The 22,907-nt window shown below is 46.3% G+C and overlaps 1 protein-coding gene across 2 annotated transcripts in view; it reads right to left on the bottom strand.

Annotated features, from left to right (window-relative positions):
- The window catches only part of ELOVL7 (ELOVL fatty acid elongase 7), a 161,620-nt gene that overhangs the window by 39,870 nt on the left and 98,843 nt on the right, over positions 1-22,907 (bottom strand). For both annotated transcript variants that reach the window (XM_033930599.1, XM_033930605.1), the window contains exons 4-5: positions 16,149-16,229; positions 13,013-13,069 (exon numbers count right to left, since the gene is read on the bottom strand). In XM_033930599.1, coding sequence (XP_033786490.1) covers positions 13,013-13,069; positions 16,149-16,229 — 138 coding nt within the window. The remainder of the gene's footprint in view (positions 1-13,012; positions 13,070-16,148; positions 16,230-22,907) is intronic.

Below are 22,907 nucleotides of genomic sequence, written 5' to 3'. Positions count from 1 at the left end.
AAGTCCAGTAGAGCTGGAAAGTGTCAATCGAGGTTTAGTTGAAGAAAGACGCTCCTTAGAAGAAGAGCTATGCCTGCAGATATGCCTCGAGAAAGGCTTCGATCGACGACGAGAGTGGTGCCTGGAAGCAGGTCTCGAGGATCGAGGAGACTTGGCTTCGGAGATGGAAGCAGATGTTGCCACCAAGGAATGGATGGGGCTAGAAGCTGCCATCTCTGGTCCATCAAGTCCGGCAAGCCGCCCACGTGGAGGCCCAGCCAGGTGTAACCTGGCGAATCCTTAGTCACCCGTATCTTTCTATGCATCTTGCGAGGAGATGTGCATCTAACCTGCCCTTAAATCCTAGAACGGTGGGTTCCGCAGCAACCTCCACCAGGAGAGCATTCCAGGTGTCCATCACTTGCTGTGTGAAGCAGAACTTCCTGGCATTTGTCCTTGGCTTGTCTTCCCCTCAGCTTCAGTCCATGATCTCTTGCCCTATTTACATTTGACATCGTAAATAATTTTTTTTCCTGCTCTATTTTGTCGATTCCTTTTAGCATTTTGAAAGTCTCAATCAGATCCCCTCGCAGTCTCCTCTTCTTAAGGGAGAACAGTCCCAGTTTTCTAAGTCGTTCTTTGTAGCTCAAGTTCTCCATACCTTTTACTAGCTTCGTTGCTCGCCACTGCACCCTCTCCAGCAGTTTTATATCCTTCTTTAGGTAGGGAGACCAGTGTTAGACACAATATTCCAAGTGTGGTCTGACCATTGCTCTATAGAGCGGCATTATAACCTGCTCTCATCTACTCGTGATTCCCTTCTTTATCATGCCCAACATCCTGTTTGCTTTATTTGCTGCCGCCGCACATTGTGCCAATGGTTTCAGGGTCCTATCAATCAGTACACCCAGGTCCTTTTCTTGTTCGCTCTTACCCAGTGTTACACCTGACATTCTATACTCGTCCGCCTTGTTCTTTCTGCCCAAATGCATTACTTTATATTTTTCCACATTAAACTTCATCTGCCATTTCTCTGCCCATCTCACTAACTGGCTCAATTCTCTCTGGAGTTCCTCGCTGACCTTTTGTGATCTGATCGCCCGACATAACTTAGTGTCATCTGCAAACTTGATGATTTCACTGGACGTTCCTTCTTCTAGGTCGTTGATGAAAATATTAAATAAGATGGGCCCAAGAACCGAGCCCTGGAGCACACCGCTAGTTACTTTCTCCCAATCCGAGAGCTTCCCATTTACACCCACCCTCTGCATTCTGTTTTCCAGCCATTTGCCTATCCACCTTAGAATGTCTCCCTCTATTCCATGGCTTTGTAATTTCCTGAGAAGCCTTTCGTGTGGAACTTTGTCGAACACTTTCTGGAAGTCCAAGTATATTATATCCACTGGTTCTCCGCTATCAGTTTGTTTGTTCAATGTCTCAAAGAACTGAAGTAAATTTGTCAAACATGACTTCCCTTTCCTGAAGCCATGTTGACTGGCTCTCATCAGGTCATGAGTATCCAAGTGCCGGACTATGCTATCTTTAATCAGTGCTTCAACCATCTTTCAGGGACAGATAGACTCACAGGTCTATAGTTGCTCAGTTCTCCTCTTGATCCTTTTTTGAAAATTGGGGTGATGTTCGCTATCTTCCAGTTGTCTGGTATCTGTCCGGTTTTAATTGACAGGTTAGCAAGGTTTTGCAGTAGTTCTCCGATTTCTACCTTTAGTTCCTTTAATACTCTCGGGTGAATTCCATCTGGTCCAGGGGATTTGTCACTTAAGTTTGTCGATCTGGTAGTATATCTGGTCCAAATCCACTTCTACTGTGACGAGGATGTCCTCTATTTCTCCCTTGAACACTTTCACTGTTTCAGGTATTGATGCAATGTCCTCTTTGGTAAAGAGGGACGCAAAGAAGGAATTTAGTCTGTCTACAATTTGTTTGTCTTCTTTGATGTACCCTTTTCTTCCTTGGTCGTCTAGCGGACCCACTACCTCTTTTGCAGGTTTTTCCCTTTTACGTATCTAAAAAAGGGCTTGAAGTTTTTGGCCTCTTGTGCTATTTTCTCCTCATAGATCTTTTTGGCATCCCTCACCGCCTTGTGACATTTCTTCTGATCATCTTTGTGGCTGCTCCAAGCTTCGGTTGTTTCCTTGCATTTCCATTTTTTAAAGGAGTTCTTTTTTTCTCTTACGGCATCCTTCACCTCTTTAGTAAGCCATGCTGGTTCTCCTTTGCTTTTATTTTTCCATCCTTTGGATATCTGTGGAATGTAGAAATTTTGTGCTTCCGTGATAGTATTTTTCAGTAGAAACCATGCCTGATCTACCATTTTAATTTTGTCTACCCTTTTTTTAAGCCGCTTTTTTACTATGGCTCTCATGCTGTCATATCTTCCTTTTTTAAAGTTGAGGGTCGTGGTTAAAGTTTTGGTATGTTTCCCCTTCCCGATGTCAAGTTTAAAGTTGATCATGTTGTGATCGCTCATCCCCAGCGGGACCGTGATTTCTACTTCTTTTGTCTGACCGGTAATGCCATTTAGGACCAAGTCTAAGGTGGCATTCACTCTTGTCGGCTCTCCCACCATTTGTTCTAGAAAGCAGTCCCCTATCATTTCCAGGAACTTTGTCTCTTTGCCGCAGTTTGAGGTTCCCAGGTTCCAGTCTATCCCCGGGAAGTTGAAGTCTCCCATGATCATTACATTGCCTGTCATACATCCTTGTTTGATTTCCTCTATCATTTCTGAGTCTGGCTCCTCCGTCTGTCCCGGGGGTAAAGGCCTATCTGTACCGTTGTGTCTAGGAATCTTGATCCGGAGGGATTCCAGCTTCTCTTTCCCCTCCGTCTTCACCTCTCTAACAGATTCTACTCGTTCCTGAACATATAGGGCAATACCTCCCCCATTTCTGCCCTGTTCTGACCCTTCTATATAGCTTGTATCCCTGCAGTATTGTATCCCATTCATTTTCATCATTCCACCATGTTTCTGTTATGCCAATGATTTCAAGTTCATCGCGTCTTACTATTGTCTCTAACTCTCCCATTTTGTTTCTCAAGCTACTAGCATCCGTATACATACATTTAAGTTCCCTTTGTGATCCCTTCTTGGACTTTCTAGGCTTTGCAGCCCCTACTGTGTCTTTTGTGGTAGCTGTCTGTGTTCCAACATTGTCTCTCTCATTTGCTTTGTGCTATTCTCCCCCTATGTCTGAGTGGTTGTCTGTAGTTCCTTCTTCGGGGCCTTCTGTCGCCCGGGCCATCAACTGGTTTTTAAGGGGGAGCCCGGGCGCTGACACTGCCTCTGACACAGTGGGGGTGGGTGGAGCTCCCTCTCGCCGCTACCCCAAGCTGCCTGCCTTCAGCTTCCTCCCTTCTGCCTCTCCTTCTCCCTTTCTCCTGCTCGCACATGGCTTCTTGCTGCTGTAGATCGAAGCTCAGGAGGCTTGGTGGAGGAATCTCGAGGCACTCCCAAAGACTTTGCTCCTTGTATGGAATGTGAGGATTCCTGTCAAGGCACTTGCAAAGAATCTACTCCTTGCTTCGAGTACATAGATGCCAGACCAGACACTCGCAGAGACTCTGCTCCCTGCATAGAGTGTGTAGCTTCAGTCGGAGGCATAGGAAGAGGCTTGACCTCGCGGGAGTCTGCAGAATGCCCAGGCTGGATTAGAGAAGTTAGCTTCAGTCCCATATTAGTTAGGAACTGAATGAACTGCTTCTCTAACATGATCTGGAAAAAAGCCGGCAAGGATGGATCCGCGTCTGAAACCGGACCACCTGCTTTGACTGGAGGTTCCAAAGTGGTAGTGGAAATGTGCTTCGACTTGGAAGTCTTAGCAACCTTGATGACCACCGCTGGAACTTTCTGTTGAGCTATCTGACCTGAGGAACCAGGGGAAGATACAGCAGATGTACTCGAAGCAAAAGCCGCCACAAACGAGGAAGGCTTGATGATGCCCGAGGTCAGAGTCGTGGAGGCAGGAGTACCCTTGGTAGAAGGTGGACCCGAGGCCACTTTCGAAGATGAGAGTGTGAAAAGCTTCTTCACTAAAATTTGCCGACGTTTACGAGCACGAGATTGAAGAGTAGCACAGCGCTCGCATGCCTTCGGTTGATGACTCGGCCCAAGGCAGTTGAGGCACCGATGGTGTGGATCCGTGACACGCTGACACTGGCTACACTTCTTGAAGCCCGTTGCTGGCCGGGATATAGAGGGAAAAATAGCCGCCGCAAAGTCAAAGCTCCTGCGCTGCGGCCGGGTGGCTTGCCCCTCAAGTTGACCGGAAGAAATTAAATTTTTTTTTTTTAAACTAGAAATAAAAGAAACAAAAACACACAGCGATTCATAAAGAAAATTAACACAAACCGAGGTGAGAGAAGGCACAAAGTAAGAAAGTTAAATGCAGAGAGTCAAAGAGAGACTTCTTGGCTCTGTGAAAAACTGAGGAGACTTGCCCTGCACTGGGCGGGAAGGCACTCGCGCATGCGCGGTGCGGCTGTCTCAAAACTTCTGAGTTTCTACAAGCAAGTCTGCTTGCAAGGCTTCCGCATCTGGGCTCCGTTGATGACATCACCCATACGTGAGAATAGGCTCCCTGCTTGTCCTGGGATAACACCTGTTACACCTTTATCCCAGTACAAGCAGGCAGCATATTCTCACGTATGGGTGACCTCCAAGCTAACAGAAATGGGATGGTGGGAGAGCTGGCCTTTAGGAAAATAATTTTTTTAATACAGATTGACCGAAGTGACCATCCCATCTGGAGAATGACTCCAGACAGTAGTGAGAAGTGAAGGTATGAACTGAGGACCAGGTGGCAGCTTTACAGATTTCCTCAATGGGAGTAGATCTGAGGAAAGCAACAGAAACTGCCATAGCTCTAATTTTGTGGACTGTGATGACTCTCCAGTGCCAGTCCAATCTGAGCATAACAGAAAGAGATACAGGCCGCCAGCCAATTGGAAATCGTTCTCTTGGAAACAGCATGCCCCAACTTGTTTGGATTGAACGAGATAAACAGCTGGGGAGATGTTCGGTGAGGTTTTGTCCAGTCAATGTAATAGGCCAAAGCCCATTTACAATCAAGTTTCAAGTTTCATTCAAGTTTATTCATATTATTTGATTGAACGCTTTACCAAATTACAAAGCGTTGTACAAAAAGTAAAAATATGATTTTAGAAAAATCACATATACATAATTCGTTAACAGACCTACTTGGGTATTTGCTTTTTAAAGCCACGGGAAACAGTAGGAAAGAGGGGAGGAAATACAATTTTAAAGAAAAAGTACATAAAAGGGAAGTACATAAGGAGGATAGGAAGAAGAGGATTGCTGGCGGAGGTGGGGTCGAATAAGAGAACTATTAAAAATCTTGATTTGGAGATGGCTGAAATCGTAAAGTATTACATCTTGGTTGGACATTGTATTTTCAGTTAAAGGCTTCTTTAAAAAGAAGGCTCTTTAAACTACTCTTAAATTTCTGCAAATCTTGTTTGAGTCTACAGAGCGGTTTCTCCAGCATGAGAATGAGGCTTAGGAAAAAATACTGGCAGAACAATCGATTGATTGAGATGAAATTTAGTGACAACTTTTGGAAGAAACTTTGGATGTGTACGTAGAACCACCTTGTCATGATGAAAAACTGTGAAGGGTGGATCTGCTACTAAGGCTTGTAGCTCACTGACCCTCCTGGCAGAGGTGAGAGCAATACAAAAGACCACTTTCCAGGTGAGAAACTTGAGATGAGCTATGGCCATTGGTTCAAATGGTGGTTTCATCAAACTGGAAAGAACCACATTAAGGTCCAAGATGACAGGTGGAGGCTTGAGAGGTGGTTTGACATTGAAAAGTCTTTTCATGAACCTGGAGACCAAAGGATGAGTAGTAAGAGGCTTTCCTTCTACTGATACATGATAAGCAATAATAGCACTGAGATGGACTCTAATGGGTGTAGATTTAAGTCCAGAGTCAGATAGAGAAAGTAAATAAACCAACACCAACTCCACTGCCAAGGAAGTTGGATCGTGATGATGAAGAAGACACCAGGAAGAAAACCTAGTCCACTTTTGTTGGTAACATTGTTATGTGGCTGGTTTCCTGGAGGCATCGATAATGTGACATACAGACAGAGAGACATAATTCAGAAGAACTCAGCCCGAGAGAAACCAAGCTGTCAGGTGTAAAGATTGCAGGTTGGGATGTAGAAGTGATTCCTGATTCTTAGTAAGTAGAGTAAGAAATATTGGAAGAGGTATGGGCTCCCTGGAGCTGAGCTGAAGTAGAAGGGAGAACCAATGTTGACAGGGCCACCATGGAGCAATGAGAATCACAGTGGCTGCTTCTCTCTTGAACAGAGTTCTCAACATGAGAGGAATTGGAGGGAATGAATATAGAAACAGGCCCGTTCAATCCAGGAGAAAGTCATTTGCTTCCAGACTGAGAGGAGAGTAAAGACAGGAGCAAAACTGGGGCAACTGGTGATTGTGATGTGCCACAAACAAGTCTACTTGTGGAGTGCCCCATTGAGCAAGATGGACTGGAGAGTTACAGAGTTGAGAGTCCATTCGTGAGGCTGAAGAATTCTGCTGAGGTTGTCTGCTAGGAAATTCTTCTCCCCTTGAATATAGACAGCCTTTAAGAACAGGTTGCGAGCCATTGCTCAAGTCCAGATATTTTTGGGCTTCCTGGCATAATAGGTGAGAGCCCATGCCCCCTTCCTTGTTTATGTAGTACATTGCTACTTGATTGTGTGAAGGAGGAGGACTTGAGGGCAGAGTAGATGATGAAAAGTCTTTAGGGCATAAAACATCAGTCTGGGTAATTAGGAAATTGATGTGAAATTTTCATTCCCTGGTGGTCTAAAGACCCCGAGTCTGAAGATCATCCATATGAGCCCCCTAGGAATAAAGGGATGCATCTGTCATGATGACCTTGTGATGAGGAGATAAATGGAAAAGGAGACCATCGAAGTGACTGCAGAAGAGATAATGTCACAGATATGTTGTGGGAGACGATCTGTCACTTGAGACCACTGAGAAGCAAGGGTCCACTGAGGAGTGTGAAGATGTAGCCTTGCCAGTGGTGTCACATGAACAGTGGAAGCCATATGGCCTAGAAGAACGATCATGTGTCTGGCAGAGATGGATTGAAGAGGAAGCAGTTGCTGACACAGACTTTGAGAGCATGAAGGCGATCTGGAGGAAGAGGGTGGTGTCTAGGATGACCCCCAATAAACTGCAGACATTGAGTCAGAATGAGATGTGATTTGGGAAGTTGACTTCGAATCCTAGAACCTGAAGAAAAGAGATGGTCTGAGATGTTGCTTGGACCACTTCCTGAGATGACACAGCCTTGATTAACCAGTCGTCCAGATAAGGAAAGACTTGAAGGCCATGTGAATGGAGAGATACGGCCACCACAATCAGGCACTTTGTGAAAACTCTGGGAGAAGATGCCAGGCCGAAAGGAAGAACCTTGTACTGGTAATGACACTGATTGATTTGAAACCGGAGGTACTTCCTGGAAGCCGGATGAATTGGAATGTGTGTGTAGGCTTCCTTAAGGTCCAGAGAACATAGCCAGTCGTTCTGATTGAGGAGAGGATAAAGCAGGGCGAGAGACAACATCCTGAATTTCTCTTTGACTAGAAATTTGTTGAGAGCTCTGAGATCCAGGATGGGTCTCAGTTCTGCGGTCTTCTTTGGAACTAAGAAGTAACGGGAGTAGAATCCCCGCTGCTGCTGAGAAAGGGGAACTTCCTCGATGGCATTCAGCAGAAGGGATTGAACCTCCTGCAGAAGAAGGGAGAACTGTGCAGGGTCCAAAGCAGACTCTCTTGGAGGATGGTCTGGTGGTAGGGTGTGGAAATTGAGAGTGTAACCCTGACGAATGATGTTGAGGACCCAGAGGTCTGATGTTATGAGCTCCCAGTGAGCTATGTAAAATTGAAGATGGCCTCCAATGGGCTAAGGCAAAATCTGTAGAATGGTGGCATTTGCTATGTTCTGAAGAAACACGTCAAAAAGGCTGAGTAGTCTTTTGAGGAGCAGCCTGTAGTTTTTGCTGCTGCTGACGTGGTTGTTGCTGTCTCTGTCTCTTTGGTTGAGATGGAACAGAAGCTGTGGACTTTGCATCAAACCTTCTACGATAGGAAGATTGTGGTCTGAAAGGACGAGAAGGAGGAGGTTTCTTTTTGGGCTTCACCAGAATGTCCTACTGGGTTTCATATGTAGACGATTTCTGGGTAGTGGCATCAGTGGAAGCACCAAAAAGCTCGTCCTCCAGACAAGGAGCATTGGCCAACCTGTCCTGATGATCGACGTCCAGCTCAGAGACTCGAAGCCAGGCCAGATGTCTCATGGCAATTGACATTGCTGCAGCCCGGGAAGTGAATTCAAAAGTGTCATAAATGGAACAAACCATATACTTACGAAGCTGTAGCAAGTCAGCCATGAAAAGTTGAAAAGCAGGAAGCTTACGTTCTGGAAGGTATTTATGGAACTTGGCAACTTGCTTGACCAGATGTTTCATGTAGAGAGAGAAATGAAAAGTGTAGTTACCAGACCGGTAGGCTAACATAGAATTTTGGAATAGCATCTTGCCAAACTGGTCCATGGTTAGACAAGTTCCTACTGAACCAGAACGTATGCAGGTAAGGCTAGTCTCAGTCAGGGCACTTGTCTTTGGCCTAAGGACCGCCACGTAAGCGGACTGCTGGGCACGATGGACCACTGGCCTAACCCAGCAGCGGCAATTCTTATGTTCTTATGGTTTTGCCCTCTCTGCCAGGAGGGACAGAGGCGTACACACTAGACCCCCGAGGATTTCTTTAAGATATATTCTACCAGGAGAGACTCAAGAGGAAGTTGGGCTTTATCAAATCCTGGAATTGGGACTACCTTATACAAAGAGTCCAACTTACGAGGAGCCACTGGAATGGTAAGTGGTGTTTCCAAATTTTTGTAAATGGTCTCCCGTTCCTTAGGTGGCTGATCATAATCTAAAGCATCCAGAAACTCTTTAAGATTATTTAGAATCAGCTTGAAGGGGAATAGACATTGTCTTAGACATTTCTCGTAAAAATTTGGAGAAGGAAGATTTCTCAGTCAAAAAAGGAATCTCTTGAGAAGGCTGGTGAATAGAACCCTCCTCTAAAGAACCGTCATACTCAGATAGAACAGATTCTTGATCTGAATCCTCAAAAAGGTCTGAATCTTGCGTTGTCAGAAGTTGGTGTCGAGTAACCGGTACTGAGGGTTTAAGGTGTTTCAACTTCTGCAATACTTTTCCAGACCTCACCAGCGTCGAGTCAGGTGATGTCTGAGTTGAAAAAGACCAGTGCCGGTGACTTGTAAGTGTCGGTTCCTTCACAAGAAGTGGCGGCACCGATGGAGTGGATGAACAGGCCCCACCGGGCCGAACCCGCAAAAGGGAAAACACAAAAATTTTAATTTTAATTTTTTTTTTGCTTAAACTAAATTAAAGAAAGAAAATAAAGACAAAACTGACTAAAAAGTAAGAAATCTGCAAGAGCAGGAAGGCAGCAGAGAAAAAGATTTCAACAGCCGTTGAAAAGCACAACTTCTTAACTCCACGGAAACTAAGAAACTGAAGGACCGCGCAACCACGTCGGGCGGGAAGGCACTCGCGCATGTGCAGTTCGGGCTATCGCAAACTTTCTAAAGACTTAAAGTGGCGATACACTTTTAAAGTGGTCCGTACTGGGGCTCCATTGGTGACATCTCCCATACGTGAGAATATGCTGCCTGCTTGTCCTGGGATAACAGATTATAGCCTGGTATAACTACATCCCAGTCATGGTTCTCCGTAAACCATGTCTCCGTGATCGTCACTATATCCAACTCCTCTTCTTCCATCACAGCTTCTAGAGCCAGGTATGTTGGAGATCACCACAAAAGTAGAGCTAGGAAGTGAAAGATGGCCACTTGTTTTTCCTTGGCATATGCATGCAATACAAGATTAAAACCACATACATCTTTTTGGTGTGATCTAGTGTCCATATGTTTGGCCATTCTCTGCTCAGGATTTTTGCATACTGAAACCACAATTTCCATCTGGAAGCCATGAGAGTGAGCAAGGTGTCAAAGCTTATGGTTTCAGGTTTGTTCCTGGAAGGCAGGATCCACACAGCATGGCACTCAATAGTTCAAGCAGAAATGGCCTGAGCTGCATAATCAGTATCGTACCTGCACTTGATCTGTGCGACTGGGATTTCTAGTATAGTGAAACCCATACTATAAAACGTAAATATAATAGAGTCTCAGTTAACTGGGACTCTCACACAACCAGCAAAAAATAAATATATATATATATATATATATATATATATATATATATATATATATATATATATATATATATATATTGCCAGTGGGGGGGGGAGTGTACCCCAAAGCACCAGCAGCAGTGGTCCTGCGTCCCAAACTCCCTTCCCTCCCTCAAGCCCCAAAAAACTACAAACGGCGGCAGTCCTGAGTTGTGAACCCCACCTCCTGACCCGAAGCACCAGAGTGGCAGTGAACTGAGCTGCAAATCCTCCCTTCATAGAAACATAGAAGATGACAGCAGAAAAGGGCTACAGCCCATCAAGTCTGCCCACTCTGCTTATCCACCCCCTGTCTATGCCCTAATGACCAAGTTTACTTATCTTGACCCTCATAGGGATCCCACATGGGTATCCCATTTATTCTTAAAGTCTGGCACGCTGTCTGCCTCGATCACCTGCACTGGAAGCTTGTTCCAATGATCAACCACTCTCTCTGTGAAGAAATACTTTCTGGTGTCGCCATGAAATTTTCCGCCCCTGAGTTTGAGCGGGTGCCCTCTTATGGCCGAGGGTCCCTTGAGAAAGAAAATATCATCTTCCACTTCGACACGTCCCGTGAGGTACTTAAATGTTTCAATCATGTCTCCCCTCTCCCTACGTTCCTCGAGAGTGTAGAGCTGCAATTTGTTCAGTCTCTCTTCATACGAGAGACCCTTGAGCCCCGAGATCTTCCTGGTGGCCTTCCGCTGAACCGATTCAATTCTGCGCACATCTTTACTGTAATGTGGCCTCCAGAATTGCACACAGTACTCCAGATGAGGTCTCACCATGGCCCTGTACAACGGCATTATGGCTTTCGGCTGACGAAACTTCTATTGATACAACCCATATCTGCCTTGCCTTAGATGAAGCCTTCTCCACTTGATTGGCAGTTTTCATGTCTGCACTGATGATTACTCCTAAATCTCGTTCTGCTGAAGTCCTAGTTAAAGTTTCTCCGTTCAAGAAGTACGTCCTGCATGGATTTCTGCTTCCGAGGTGCATGACCTTACATTTCTTAGCATTGAAGCCTAGCTGCCAGGTTGAGGACCAACTTTCCAATGTAAGCAGGTCCTGCGCCATATAATTCTGTAAACTGCATTCACTTACTATATTACATAGTTTGGCGTCATCGGCGAATAGTGTTATTTTACCTTGAAGCCCTTGAGTCAGATCCCCTATGAATATGTTGAAAAGGAGTGGACCCAGGACCGAGCCCTGCGGCACTCCACTGGTCACCTCCGATGTTTTAGAGAGGGTACCATTAACCACCACCCTCTGAAGTCTGCCACTCAGCCAATCATTGACCCATGCAGTTAGTGTCTCTCCTAACCCCATCAATTCCATCTTGCTTAGCAGCCTGCGGTGTGGGACACTGTCAAAAGCTTTACTGAAGTCCAGGTACACGACATCCAAAGACTCTCCCAAGTCCAACTTTCTTGTTACCCAGTCAAAGAAGCTGATGAGATTGGATTGGCAGGACCTACCCTTGGTGAATCCATGCTGACTGGGATCCCGAAGATTCTCTTCATTCAAGATCGTGTCCAATTTGCTTTTAATTAGTGTTTCCATGAGTTTGCACACTATTGATGCGAGACTCACCGGTCTATAATTCGCAGCCTCATGTCCCAAGCCACTATGACCCCCCCCCCCCCCGAAGCACCAGCACGGCAGCGGTCCTAAGTCACAAAGCCCTCCTCCCCCCCTCAAGACCCTAAGTGGCAGAAGCAGGCGGCAGTCCTGAGCTGCAAACTTCCTCCCTCCCTCTCTCTGTCTTCCTTACCCGAATCACAGTGGTCAGAATGAGGCAGAGCTTCGAGTAAGGAAGAGTGAGAGCATGAGGGAGAGTGACTCAGAACCACTACCTGCTTCTGCCACTTTGGGGCTTGAGGGAGGGAGGAGGGCTTTGTGGTTCAGGACCGCTGCTGTGCTGGTGCTTCAGGGCGGGGAATCGCATGTGTGTTAAACAAGGTTTCTAACACACACTCTAACTAAAAAAACCAGTTATCTGGTTTCCACCAATTCCTGTGTGTATATTTTTAAAAATTTAAATGACATGACAGAATTATGTTTTAGTCCACTTTTGGGTGTCTCTTATTTGTAGGGTTACCAGACATCCAGATTTCCCTGGACATGTCCTCCTTTTCGAGGACATGTCCGTGGGCCAGGATGGCTTTTCTAAACCGGGCATTTTGTCCAGGTTTCGAAAAGCTTCCAACTAGCAGCGACATCGGGACAGCATCTGCGCAGACGCAATGCAGTGATGTCACGTGCATACGTACATGCCTGACGTCATCACATCACACCAGCGCATGCGCAGATGCCCTCCCAACAAGCAAACAGGTTGAGGGGGGGGGGCTGGGGCAGACTAGGGCGGGCCTGGGGGCAGGGTTCAAATCCCACACTGCTCCTTGTGACCCTGGGCAAGTCACTTATTCCCCCATTGCCCCAGGTACATAAGATAGAGTGTAAGCCTGCCAGGACAGATAGGGGAAAATGCCCGAGAACCTGAATATATACCACAGGTTATAAGTGTTAAAAATAAATGAATTGGGAGGGCCATGTGTTTGGATTTTCATTCTGGAAAATCTGCTAATCCTCCTTACTTGTATGTACGCTGCATTATTGATGCAAACAAGTTAGTGATTTTTATCCATCATGTGGTGGATATACCAAATGTAAGAAATAAATACCCAGTTACTTACGGTGTCTAATAATTCAATAAACTTGGAGAAGAAAAACAGCCAGCAGGTCCATGCCATCTAAATGGGGGAAAACACATTGAAACAACTACTTTACTTCCTCATTTGCTTCACAAGTTGTCTATGAATGCAGCAAAGGCAGCATTCACTGTCCCACAATCCTTCCCTCTCCCCCTCTACCGCTGTGGGGGAGCGGAAGAGTCTGTTATCACTCAAGACAGCAATACCTAGTAGCCAGATTCAAGGCCTAAAACTTCTAAAAGTACCACTTTTTTATTGATAATTCTAGGATTGAAAGTAACTTGTTTTGCAAGACAAGCAAAACATTTTATTAAATTTTAACTTGATAAACAAGCAATGTCTTGCAATACAAGTACATAAAGTATACACACATCACATCACAATTGAGCCAATGGTTCTTCTCTCTCTCTGACACTGCAATATAGTGACTGTTCTAAACAAGTTAAGGTCTTGCAATATGAGTACATATAGTATACATGTGTCACATCAGCACAACTGAGCTGATGGTTCTCTCTCTGATGCTGCAGGAGTGTAGCGACTGTTCTAAATGAGCGAGGTTGTGCAATACAAGTACAAACAGTATTTTGTATAAAAGTTTTTGGGTTGTGGAACGAATTGCCTGATTTTCCATTATTTTTTATGGGGAAATTTGCTTTGATATACGAGTGTTTTGGATTACAAGCATGGTTTCAGAACGAATTATGCTCGCAAACCAAGGTTTTAATGTACATTGTGGAAAGAAATAGGGATGATAAAAAAAAGGTGTTGGGGGGGTGAAGAATCCTTAGGTAATACAATTGGAGGCTTGAGTCCAGAATTCCAGATGTTGTAACCCAGAATGCCAGATGTTGTAACTGAGCTGGAAGTATGAGGGAAGCAGGAGAAAACTTCCATGACTGGGGAGAGACATGAGTTCTACATCTTTAACTTAAAATCACTTAAGTTCAAATTAAAAACAAACAAACATCCAGTTATTAACAAAAAATAATTATTTGTCATTTTGTCATGTTTTTAAATATGACAAAAAGGACAGGATAGTGGCAGAAGATGCATATTAGAGAATGACACGGTGACGGTTTACCCGCGGCCACCGCATTTAAGCCGCGGGTCACCGCCGAAAACGGGGAAGAAAACTAGCAGTCGCTGCGGTGACGGGGACAAGGCCATTCACCGACCGCGGAAACGGTGAACAGGTTTGTCCCCGCGGGCCAATGTACCCCCTTCTAGGAACCGCTATTTACCGCCCGACGCCCGATTCACCCCCCCAGCAGGACCGCTCGCACCCCCACCCCGAACGACCGCTCGCACGCGCTCCCACCCGCACCCGCGATCGGAGCAAGAGGGAGCCCAAGCCCTCTTGCCCGGCCGACTCCCCGACGTCCGATACATCCCCCCCCCCGGCAGGACCACTCGCACCCCCACCCCGAAGGACCGCCGACTTCCCGACAATATCGGGCCAGAAGGGAGCCCAAACCCTCCTGGCCACGGCGACCCCCTAACCCCACCCCGCACTACATTACGGGCAGGAGGGATCCCAGGCCCTCCTGCCCTCGACGCAAACCCCCCTCCCCCCAACGACCGCCCCCCCCAAGAACCTCCGACCGCCCCCCCAGCCGACCCGCGATCCCCCTGGCGACCCCCACGACCCCCCCACCCCCCTTCCCCGTACCTTTGGTAGTTGGCCGGACAGACGGGAGCCAAACCCGCCTGTCCGGCAGGCAGCCAACGAAGGAATGAGGCCGGATTGGCCCATCCATCCTAAAGCTCCGCCTACTGGTGGGGCCTAAGGCGCGTGGGCCAATCAGAATAGGCCCTGGAGCCTTAGGTCCCACCTGGGGGCGCGGCCTGAGGCACATGGGCCCAACCCGACCATGTGCCTCAGGCCGCGCCCCCAGGTGGGACCTAAGGCTCCAGGGCCTATTCTGATTGGCCCACGCGCCTTAGGCCCCACCAGTAGGCGGAGCTTTAGGATGGATGGGCCAATCCGGCCTCATTCCTTCGTTGGCTGCCTGCCGGACAGGCGGTTTTGGCTCCCGTCTGTCCGGCCAACTACCAAAGGTACGGGGAAGGGGGGTGGGGGGGTCGTGGGGGTCGCCAGGGGGGTCGCGGGTCGGCTGGGGGGGCGGTCGTTGGGGGGAGGGGGGTTTGCGTCGAGGGCAGGAGGGCCTGGGATCCCTCCTGCCCGTAATGTAGTGCGGGGTGGGGTTAGGGGGTCGCCGTGGCCAGGAGGATTTGGGCTCCCTCCTGGCCCGATATTGTTGGGGAGTCGGCGGTCCTTCGGGGGGAGGGATGTATCGGACGTCGGGGGGGGGCATCAGGCTTTCAGGATGGGGACAGACCTTCAAGGGGGGACAGTGCAGGGAAGTCAGGGAATTTATATTAATTAATTTTTTCTCTGCGTGTTTTGTTTTTGTATAGTTATTAACTAATATTTAACTAAGTTTTAAAGTTTTAAAGAATGTTTCCTTTATACGTAAATAAAGAAAAGTGAATGGGATTGCAGTGGCGGTGACGGGGCGGTGAATGGGGTGGCAGTGGCGGTGACGGGGCGGTGAAGAGGATGGTGAGACGGGGACGGGGCGGTGACGGGGATGGTGAGACGGGGACGGGGCGGTGACGGGGATGGTGAGACGGGGACGGGGCGGTGACGGGGACCAATTTTTTCACCGTGTCATTCTCTAATGCATATTCAGGGCTCAATAAAACATAATTAAGAATCTTTCTTCGAGATAGAACTTCATTCATGAAAGGTACACTAATTTAAGGCTACTCAATTCTGATCCTTGAGGTTTACAAGCAGGCCAGATTTTCAGGATATCCACAATGAATATGCATGAGAGAGATTTGCATGCACTGCCTCCTTGGTATGAAAACCTGGCATAGGCATAAAAGTGAGATTTTTTTAAAAACGCTCTTACTTAAAGCTCTAAAGCGTATAAAACTAGGTTTCCTGAAATGACCTTGTCCTCTTTTACCTGTAATGATGCTGTTGTCATTGATTAACGCACTCGCATTAAGTGTGCTGAAGGTGAAGCACATCCATGATCTAAAGCATTAGCAGGAAGGCCATGAAATCAATCAATCTAGCATAAAAATTAGCATCAGTGAAATTACTTACTCTCATAGCCTGAGGTGATCTGGAGTAGTCAACAATGTCACATTGGAATGAATAACCTGTGGCCCAGCCTGACATAAGGAACTTGAAGGACCAAGAAAAGAAAATACAAAAATCAATTAGAGCTGCAGGCTGGCTGAATAAGTGTGTCAATGATTATAAGAGCATGGAATTAATTGAATCCCTCTAATTATTCTTTTGATTAAAAACTTTTGAGATTTTGATTTTGAAATCCAAGCAGATCTTTGCAAATTTATATATACACACATTTTTCTCTTTCAAAATGTTAATACTAAACAGCAAATAGTAAATAGTTCAGTCCAGAGAGAAAATTTCAAAGATTTTTGGTATATTGGAGCATCTTTTATTAGACCAGAAAAAGCTAAAGAGAGCTCTGTAGTTTCATTAATGTAGAATAGGCACTTGATTATGGTGGCAGAATTGTGAGGGTGGGAAGGAACAGCACATTTCAAGCTGCTGCGAGTATGGCACGGAGCTTTCAGCACAGGCTTCATACCACACAATGCTTACTATATCCAGCCCCCTCCAACAGGAATTTGAAGTTCCTGTGCTGTGCCAACTTTCTTTTTATTGAGCATTGGGTGCAGAAAAGGAAATTGAAAGATGCTGGATATGGGAAAGGGAAGGAGATACTGAACTATATGGTGCGGGGGGAGTCCAGAAGTGGTATGAGCCACTACTTGGCTAAAGATATATGCTTAGAGCATCAAATGCCCTTGGTTCTGCCCTATATATGGCTTCAAAACCTTGATTTGAAAAAGATTAATGTTGGCCCAATAAAAGGATAACAGCCTGGAATTAATTAATTAATTAATTAATTAATTAAAATCAGGAGTTGATATTTAAAATGTTCAACCAAGCAGGAAAGACTCCTCCCCAGTTAAGTCATGCTGGGTAGCCTAGGAACCACTAATAAGATTGTGCCACAGCACTTGCTGTTTATTGCTGGAGCTGTCCAGGGGTGGAGTTGAGTGTGGGCACTGGTGATAATTCAGTGCCAATTCCCACAAAGCTAACTAGGCATAGAAGACTAAACTTTGCCCAGTTCACTATTTGGGTGTGTACTGAATACTGGCTTTACCCACAGCATTTCTGGGAAACAAAGACCTGGATGAATATTGACTTGTTGATTTTCTGCAACATTGATATGAGTGATGTTGCTCTACTCCAGGGATGCCCACACTTTTTGGGCTTGCAAGTACTTTTAAAATGACCAAGTCAAAATGATCTACCAAGAATACAATTTTATAAAACACAAAGCACACTACACAGAGAAAATGTTAATCATCATTTATATTCTGGGGGGTTTTCAAAGAGGTCAAGGCAGATGACTTTATGCAATGTAACCACAGTAACAACTATACTAAACTGTGATATCGGGTTTTAGCGCAGGGAGCTGCACTGAATGCCCCACGCTGCTCTCAACTCTCATAGGCTCCCATGCGTTATAAACCACTATTGCAGTTTAGTAATAGGGGGCCATAATGCAAAATATAGATAGCAGATATAAATTCTCAAAACGGACACATTTTGATCACTAAATTGAAAATAAAATCATTTTTCCTACCTTTGTTGTCTGGTGATTTCATGAGTCTCTGGTTGCACTTTCTTCTGACTGTGCATTCAATATTTCTTCCCTTCTTTCAGCCTCCTGTATGCTTCTTCTCGTCCAGACCACATTTCCTCCCCCAACTTTTTCTTTCTGTCTCCCTGTCCCCCTTTTCTTTCTCCCTTCTGTCTGTCTTTCTTTCCGTCTCGCTGCCCACCTTTTGTCTTTCTCTCTCCATGCCCCCTTTCTTTCTTGCTTCCGTTTCCCTTCTTTGTCTTTCTGTCTCCTTGCCCCCTTTCTTTGTCTCCCTGCCCCCTTTTCTTTCTGTCTCTCTCCCTGTCCCCCCCTTTCTATTTCCCTTCTGACTTTCTTTCTGACTCCCTGCCCCTCCTTTCTTTCTTTCTCCCTGTCTGCCCCCTTTATTTCTTTCTCCCTGCCCTCCCCCAAGCCACCACCGCCTCCGTCAGGGAACAGGCCCCCAAGCCACCGCCACCAAGCCCTGAGCTCTCCCTGCTTCCCATCGCGGTAAACAGAACGCAGAAGCACCGGGCCGACCAGCCTTCCTCCTCCTGATGTCAATTCTGACGTCAGAGAGGAAATTCTGGATCAGCCAGGCAGCGATTGGCTGGCCCGGAACTTCCTCTCCGACATCAGAATTGATGTCAGGAGGAGGAAGGCTGGTCGGCCCGTCGCTTCTGTGTTCTGTTTACCGTGTCAGGAAGCAGGTGGAACGCGAAGGGAACGTGAGTCTATCACGGAGCCCGGGATGGGCTCTGCGATCGACTCGCTTTGCCTTCGTGATCGACTGGTCGATCATGATCGACCTTTTGGGCACCCCCTGTTCTACTCTGTATTAGGGTTCTAGCGCTCATATTGATATTGCAGAAAATTGACAGGTCAATATCCAGCTGGCTGCAGTCTATTTTCTATAACTGCTGAATCCCCAACTAATTTAGACTGCATATTTGTCATTATATACAATGCACCATCTCCTATATTCTAAGTACATAAGAAAAGCCATCTTGAGTGAAATCAAGGTTCATCTTGCGCTATGGCTAGTCTAGATTATAAGCACCTGACATAACTATCGTGACCATTAATTTTTTTTCTACAAAACTGGACAGGCCAACCCCCCCCTCCCTTTTTTTAATGCCTCCTGTCCTAATGTCTTCCGTCAGTGTGGCACACAAGGCAGGCACGAGCTTTTCGCGTGCCTGCCTGGTCCTGCGCTGCTCACTGAACGGCTGCCATCAGTTCTCGCGGGACTCATGAGAACTGACAGCAGCCATTGTGACAAACCCACAGTGGGCTCTGACTTTGTCCCAGGGATTAGGGAAAGTAAAGCAAGGCCCCTGGTCAGAAGAGCTGACCAAGTGAACAATAAGGAATTAGATTGGGCTGACTATCCTTCAAAACCTGAGTCAATAAATGAAAGGCAGAAGTATAATGTTCCACAGCACTAATGTGCCTCCAAGGTTTAAAAGCAGTAGAAAACCTGGTAGGGTTTATTATGACAGGAATTGGAGACATGCTCCTTTAAGGAGATTTCAGCCCTAGTTACTCAGTAGGAGTAATCAATCTCAGTACCCGGATGAGCTGGAGCCAAGCTTCTTTCCTGGGACAGAAGGGCAGGGGTTGGGTCCATTTAAGCTTAGTGCTCAGAGAAGGGAGAACTGGCAAGACAGACAGCAGGAGTGCAGACCTGAAAAAAGGGCAGAAGTCAAGCAGGAGGTGGAAGGGAGGAGTCATTCCTCTCATACAGGCAGTGGCCAGGATGTAGAAATGACTGAGGAACTTGCCAGGCTTGAGCTCAGTCCCTGTTCCTATTTCCATAGAGGAATTAATGGATACCTCTAACCCTTTTGGGGAAATACATGCTGATTCAGGTATGGATACCAGTCCTTAATTCAGTAGTGTCTATGAGCTATCAAGTGAAGCTTTGCCTTGCTAGCAATACATTTGTTTTCCTGCGTGGAGGGAACTGTGTGCAGGTGACTAATTAAGGAGCAAAAGGGAGATAAGAGTTTCTCTATCAGAAACTTCAAGAGGTTTGCCTAGCTAAAGACTGAAAACTATTCTCAGGTACAAATGACCTACTGCTTCTATAAATGTGTACCTAATCAAGACTCCCTGCTGTGTTATTTGCTTAAAAGTTTATGATAAAGCCCTTGAACAAAAGCTGGGCTGAGCAGTGTCACTGAGCTCACAAGTTCTGAAGCTGAGGATTAAGGGATAGATTCACTAAGCAAACCGATCGGTTTGTGAGCCCTTTGCGACACAATTTCCTCCAACACGATTCACTAACCTGTGTAGCGACCCTCTTCCGATCCGTGCATGTAAATGAGGGGAACTGCATGCAAAATAGGCAGGGACACTATTCACTAACCATTTTTTCAAATCTGACTGGGCTCAGAAAAAGCGACTGCTGAGGACCAGTCGCAAACATCTTTCCTACTCTCCTGCTCCATAGAAGCCCAGCTTACAGCCCTGCTCTCTGCTGCCCTGAATCTCTCCTGCCTGCCAACCTGATGTTCTTCCCCAGATCTTTTCCTGAATCACCGCCCTGCTCTCCCCACATCTCTCCTGCCTGCTTGTCCCGACTCTCTCGCTCTCTACCGCCCTTCCCCGCAGTGCAAGCCCATGGTTTTAAAGCGGACCTGCACTGCAGGGAATGGCAGCAGAAAGCATGAGAGTAGGAGGAGCCAGAGAGTCAGGGCTGGCAGAGAGCAGGAGAGTCTACAGTAGCTCACCCACCAGCCCGACAAACCTCCCCCCCCCCCCCGGGATCAACCCCAACGAGTCCACCGGCCCCATCGCCTAACCCACGACAGCCCACCCCTGGTCTAGCCAGGTGGCTGGGCCCTGCCCACCCCCTCAGTGTACCTAACAAATCGTTGGGTGCAGGAGGGGTGCCCGGTCCCTCCTGCTCCTTAGGCCTCCCCGATCCACATCTTCGGGAGAAGGAGGAAGTGCAAATTCCTCCTGCTGCTCCACCGGCCGCTACGCCATAGCGGCCTTAGGCCACACCTGAAGACCCTAGGCCTTCAGAGATAAACCACTCAACTCTCCTTATGCTGGTTCAAATAATATGAATTTAATAATCAAATATCAATAGCTTACAGGAACAAATCACACAGCATACAGAGTGATAGAGCATACACCAGACAGGCCAGGCTGATGGAGAACCTCCGATGAGTTCTGAAACCATGGTTCAGGGAGCTTTCTTTTATATGATTCTGACAGCTCTGGCCAACGTTGGTGCATGTTACATTTCACACTTTCATTGGTTAATTATATTCATTATCTCATATATTAAGCTATGGATTGGTTAACATAAATTGAGTGATTCTGTGTCACGCCTCTTTCCATTTGCTCCTCTCTTACTTCCCCCTTAATGTCCTGTTAATATACCAAGTTCCTCTTTTGAGCACCTGGGCCTAACGGTTTTTCAGCTCCGTGGTTAGCCTTCTTGTATACTTATGTCCGTGGTTCTTCTTTCCTCTGGTGAAAGTTACTAATTATACTTTCCACCTTGAATCTCATGTACTGACATAATGTATCTTTATTGTAACCCACCTGCACCCCATGTACTGACAAAACGTATCTTTATTGTAACCCATGTACCGACTAAATGTATCTTTATTGTAACCCAACTGTATCCCATGCACTGACAAAACGTATCTTTATTGTAACCCAACTGTATCCCATACACTGACAAAATGCACCTTGATAGTAAACCATTTGTATTGTAACCCACTTGCATCCCATGTACTGACAAAATATATCTTTACTGTAACCCACTTGTATCCCATGTACTGACAAAATGAATCTTTAATGTAAACCACTTGCATTCCATGTACTGTCTAAATGTATCTTTATTGTAAACCGTTTCTATCCCATGTACTGTCAAATGTATCTTTATTGTAAACCGCTTCAAACTTCACGGTATAGCAGTATATAAGAAATAAATTATTGTTATTATTAAATTATTATCATGTTGCTTGTCTTTTCTCTGGTGAAAGTTATCATGTTGCTTATGTTTTTCATCAGAACTGTTTGTCTCTATAACTACACTCGCTGTTTCTAGGAAAAAGCAGAAGTGTCTTTCACGGTTCACAGCTGCTCTCAAGAGTTGACAATTTTCTAGTCAGAGAGTCCATTTGCTTTTTCAGCAACCATTTTAGGTCGTAGCTGTACTGGCCTTACTTTGGCCTGCTATTGCTGTGACAGGGAAATTCTCGGGTGTCTTCACCTGAGCTTACAGTACTTTCCCCTCCCCCTCCTCACACCCTAGCGCATCATCTGATGCACAGGGAGGGGCCTAAGGCCCTGATTAGCTGAGGCACCTCAGGCTCCTCCCTTGGGAGGGGCCTGGGGCATCTCAGCCAATCAGGGACTTCCTTAGGGAGGAGTCCTTAGGGAAGTCACTGATCTGAGTGGTCTAGATGTCTGCTAAATATACAAATATTTGGTATATTGAATCTTAATGGTATGGCAACATGAGTGGTCAGGGACTATTATCCTTAAGTATCCCTAAGAGGGGGCACTGAAGGAGGAGAAAAGGATGGATGCAAATGTAAACACTGGCCCCAGGTGCTAGAGTTATATAGTATATTACTGTCCAGTCTGCCTAGCTGCCCCCACCCACGGAACTAGCACATTTGATACTTCCTGCTCTTTTTAATAGTCCCCTACCACCACCCAGTCATTAGCCATAGAAGTTGCATCACCTGCAAGAAGGTCACAGCTTAATCAAGGAGTGGGTAACCACAGTTCAAGGGCCACAAAATCTGTTTTACTCTTGGAATCCTACAAGGTGGTACCCGTGGTGACCATATTTTTACATCCCCGTCTCGACGGGTTACCCGCGGCTAGACACAGGTAACAGTCACTATGTCGAGGAACACAGAGAGAGGGAAGACATGATCGAGACGTTCAAATATGTCACAGGCCATATCGAGGTGGAAGAGGATCTTTTTTTCCTTAAACGACCCATGGCAACAAGAGGGCATCCGTTGAAAATCAGGGGTGGGAAATTTCATGGCGACACCAGAAAATATTTCTTCATCGAAAGGGTGGTTGATCGCTGGAATAATCTTCCACAACAGGTAATTGAGGCAAGCAGCATGCCAGATTTTAAGAAAAGATGGGATTGGCATGTGGGATCTCTTCATGGAGGTAGTTAGGGGATG

Source organism: Geotrypetes seraphini, chromosome 1 (assembly GCF_902459505.1).
Source record: "Geotrypetes seraphini chromosome 1, aGeoSer1.1, whole genome shotgun sequence".
In the NCBI taxonomy this organism is placed as follows: domain Eukaryota; kingdom Metazoa; phylum Chordata; class Amphibia; order Gymnophiona; family Dermophiidae; genus Geotrypetes; species Geotrypetes seraphini.
This window is presented reverse-complemented; position numbering and strand designations above follow the sequence as displayed.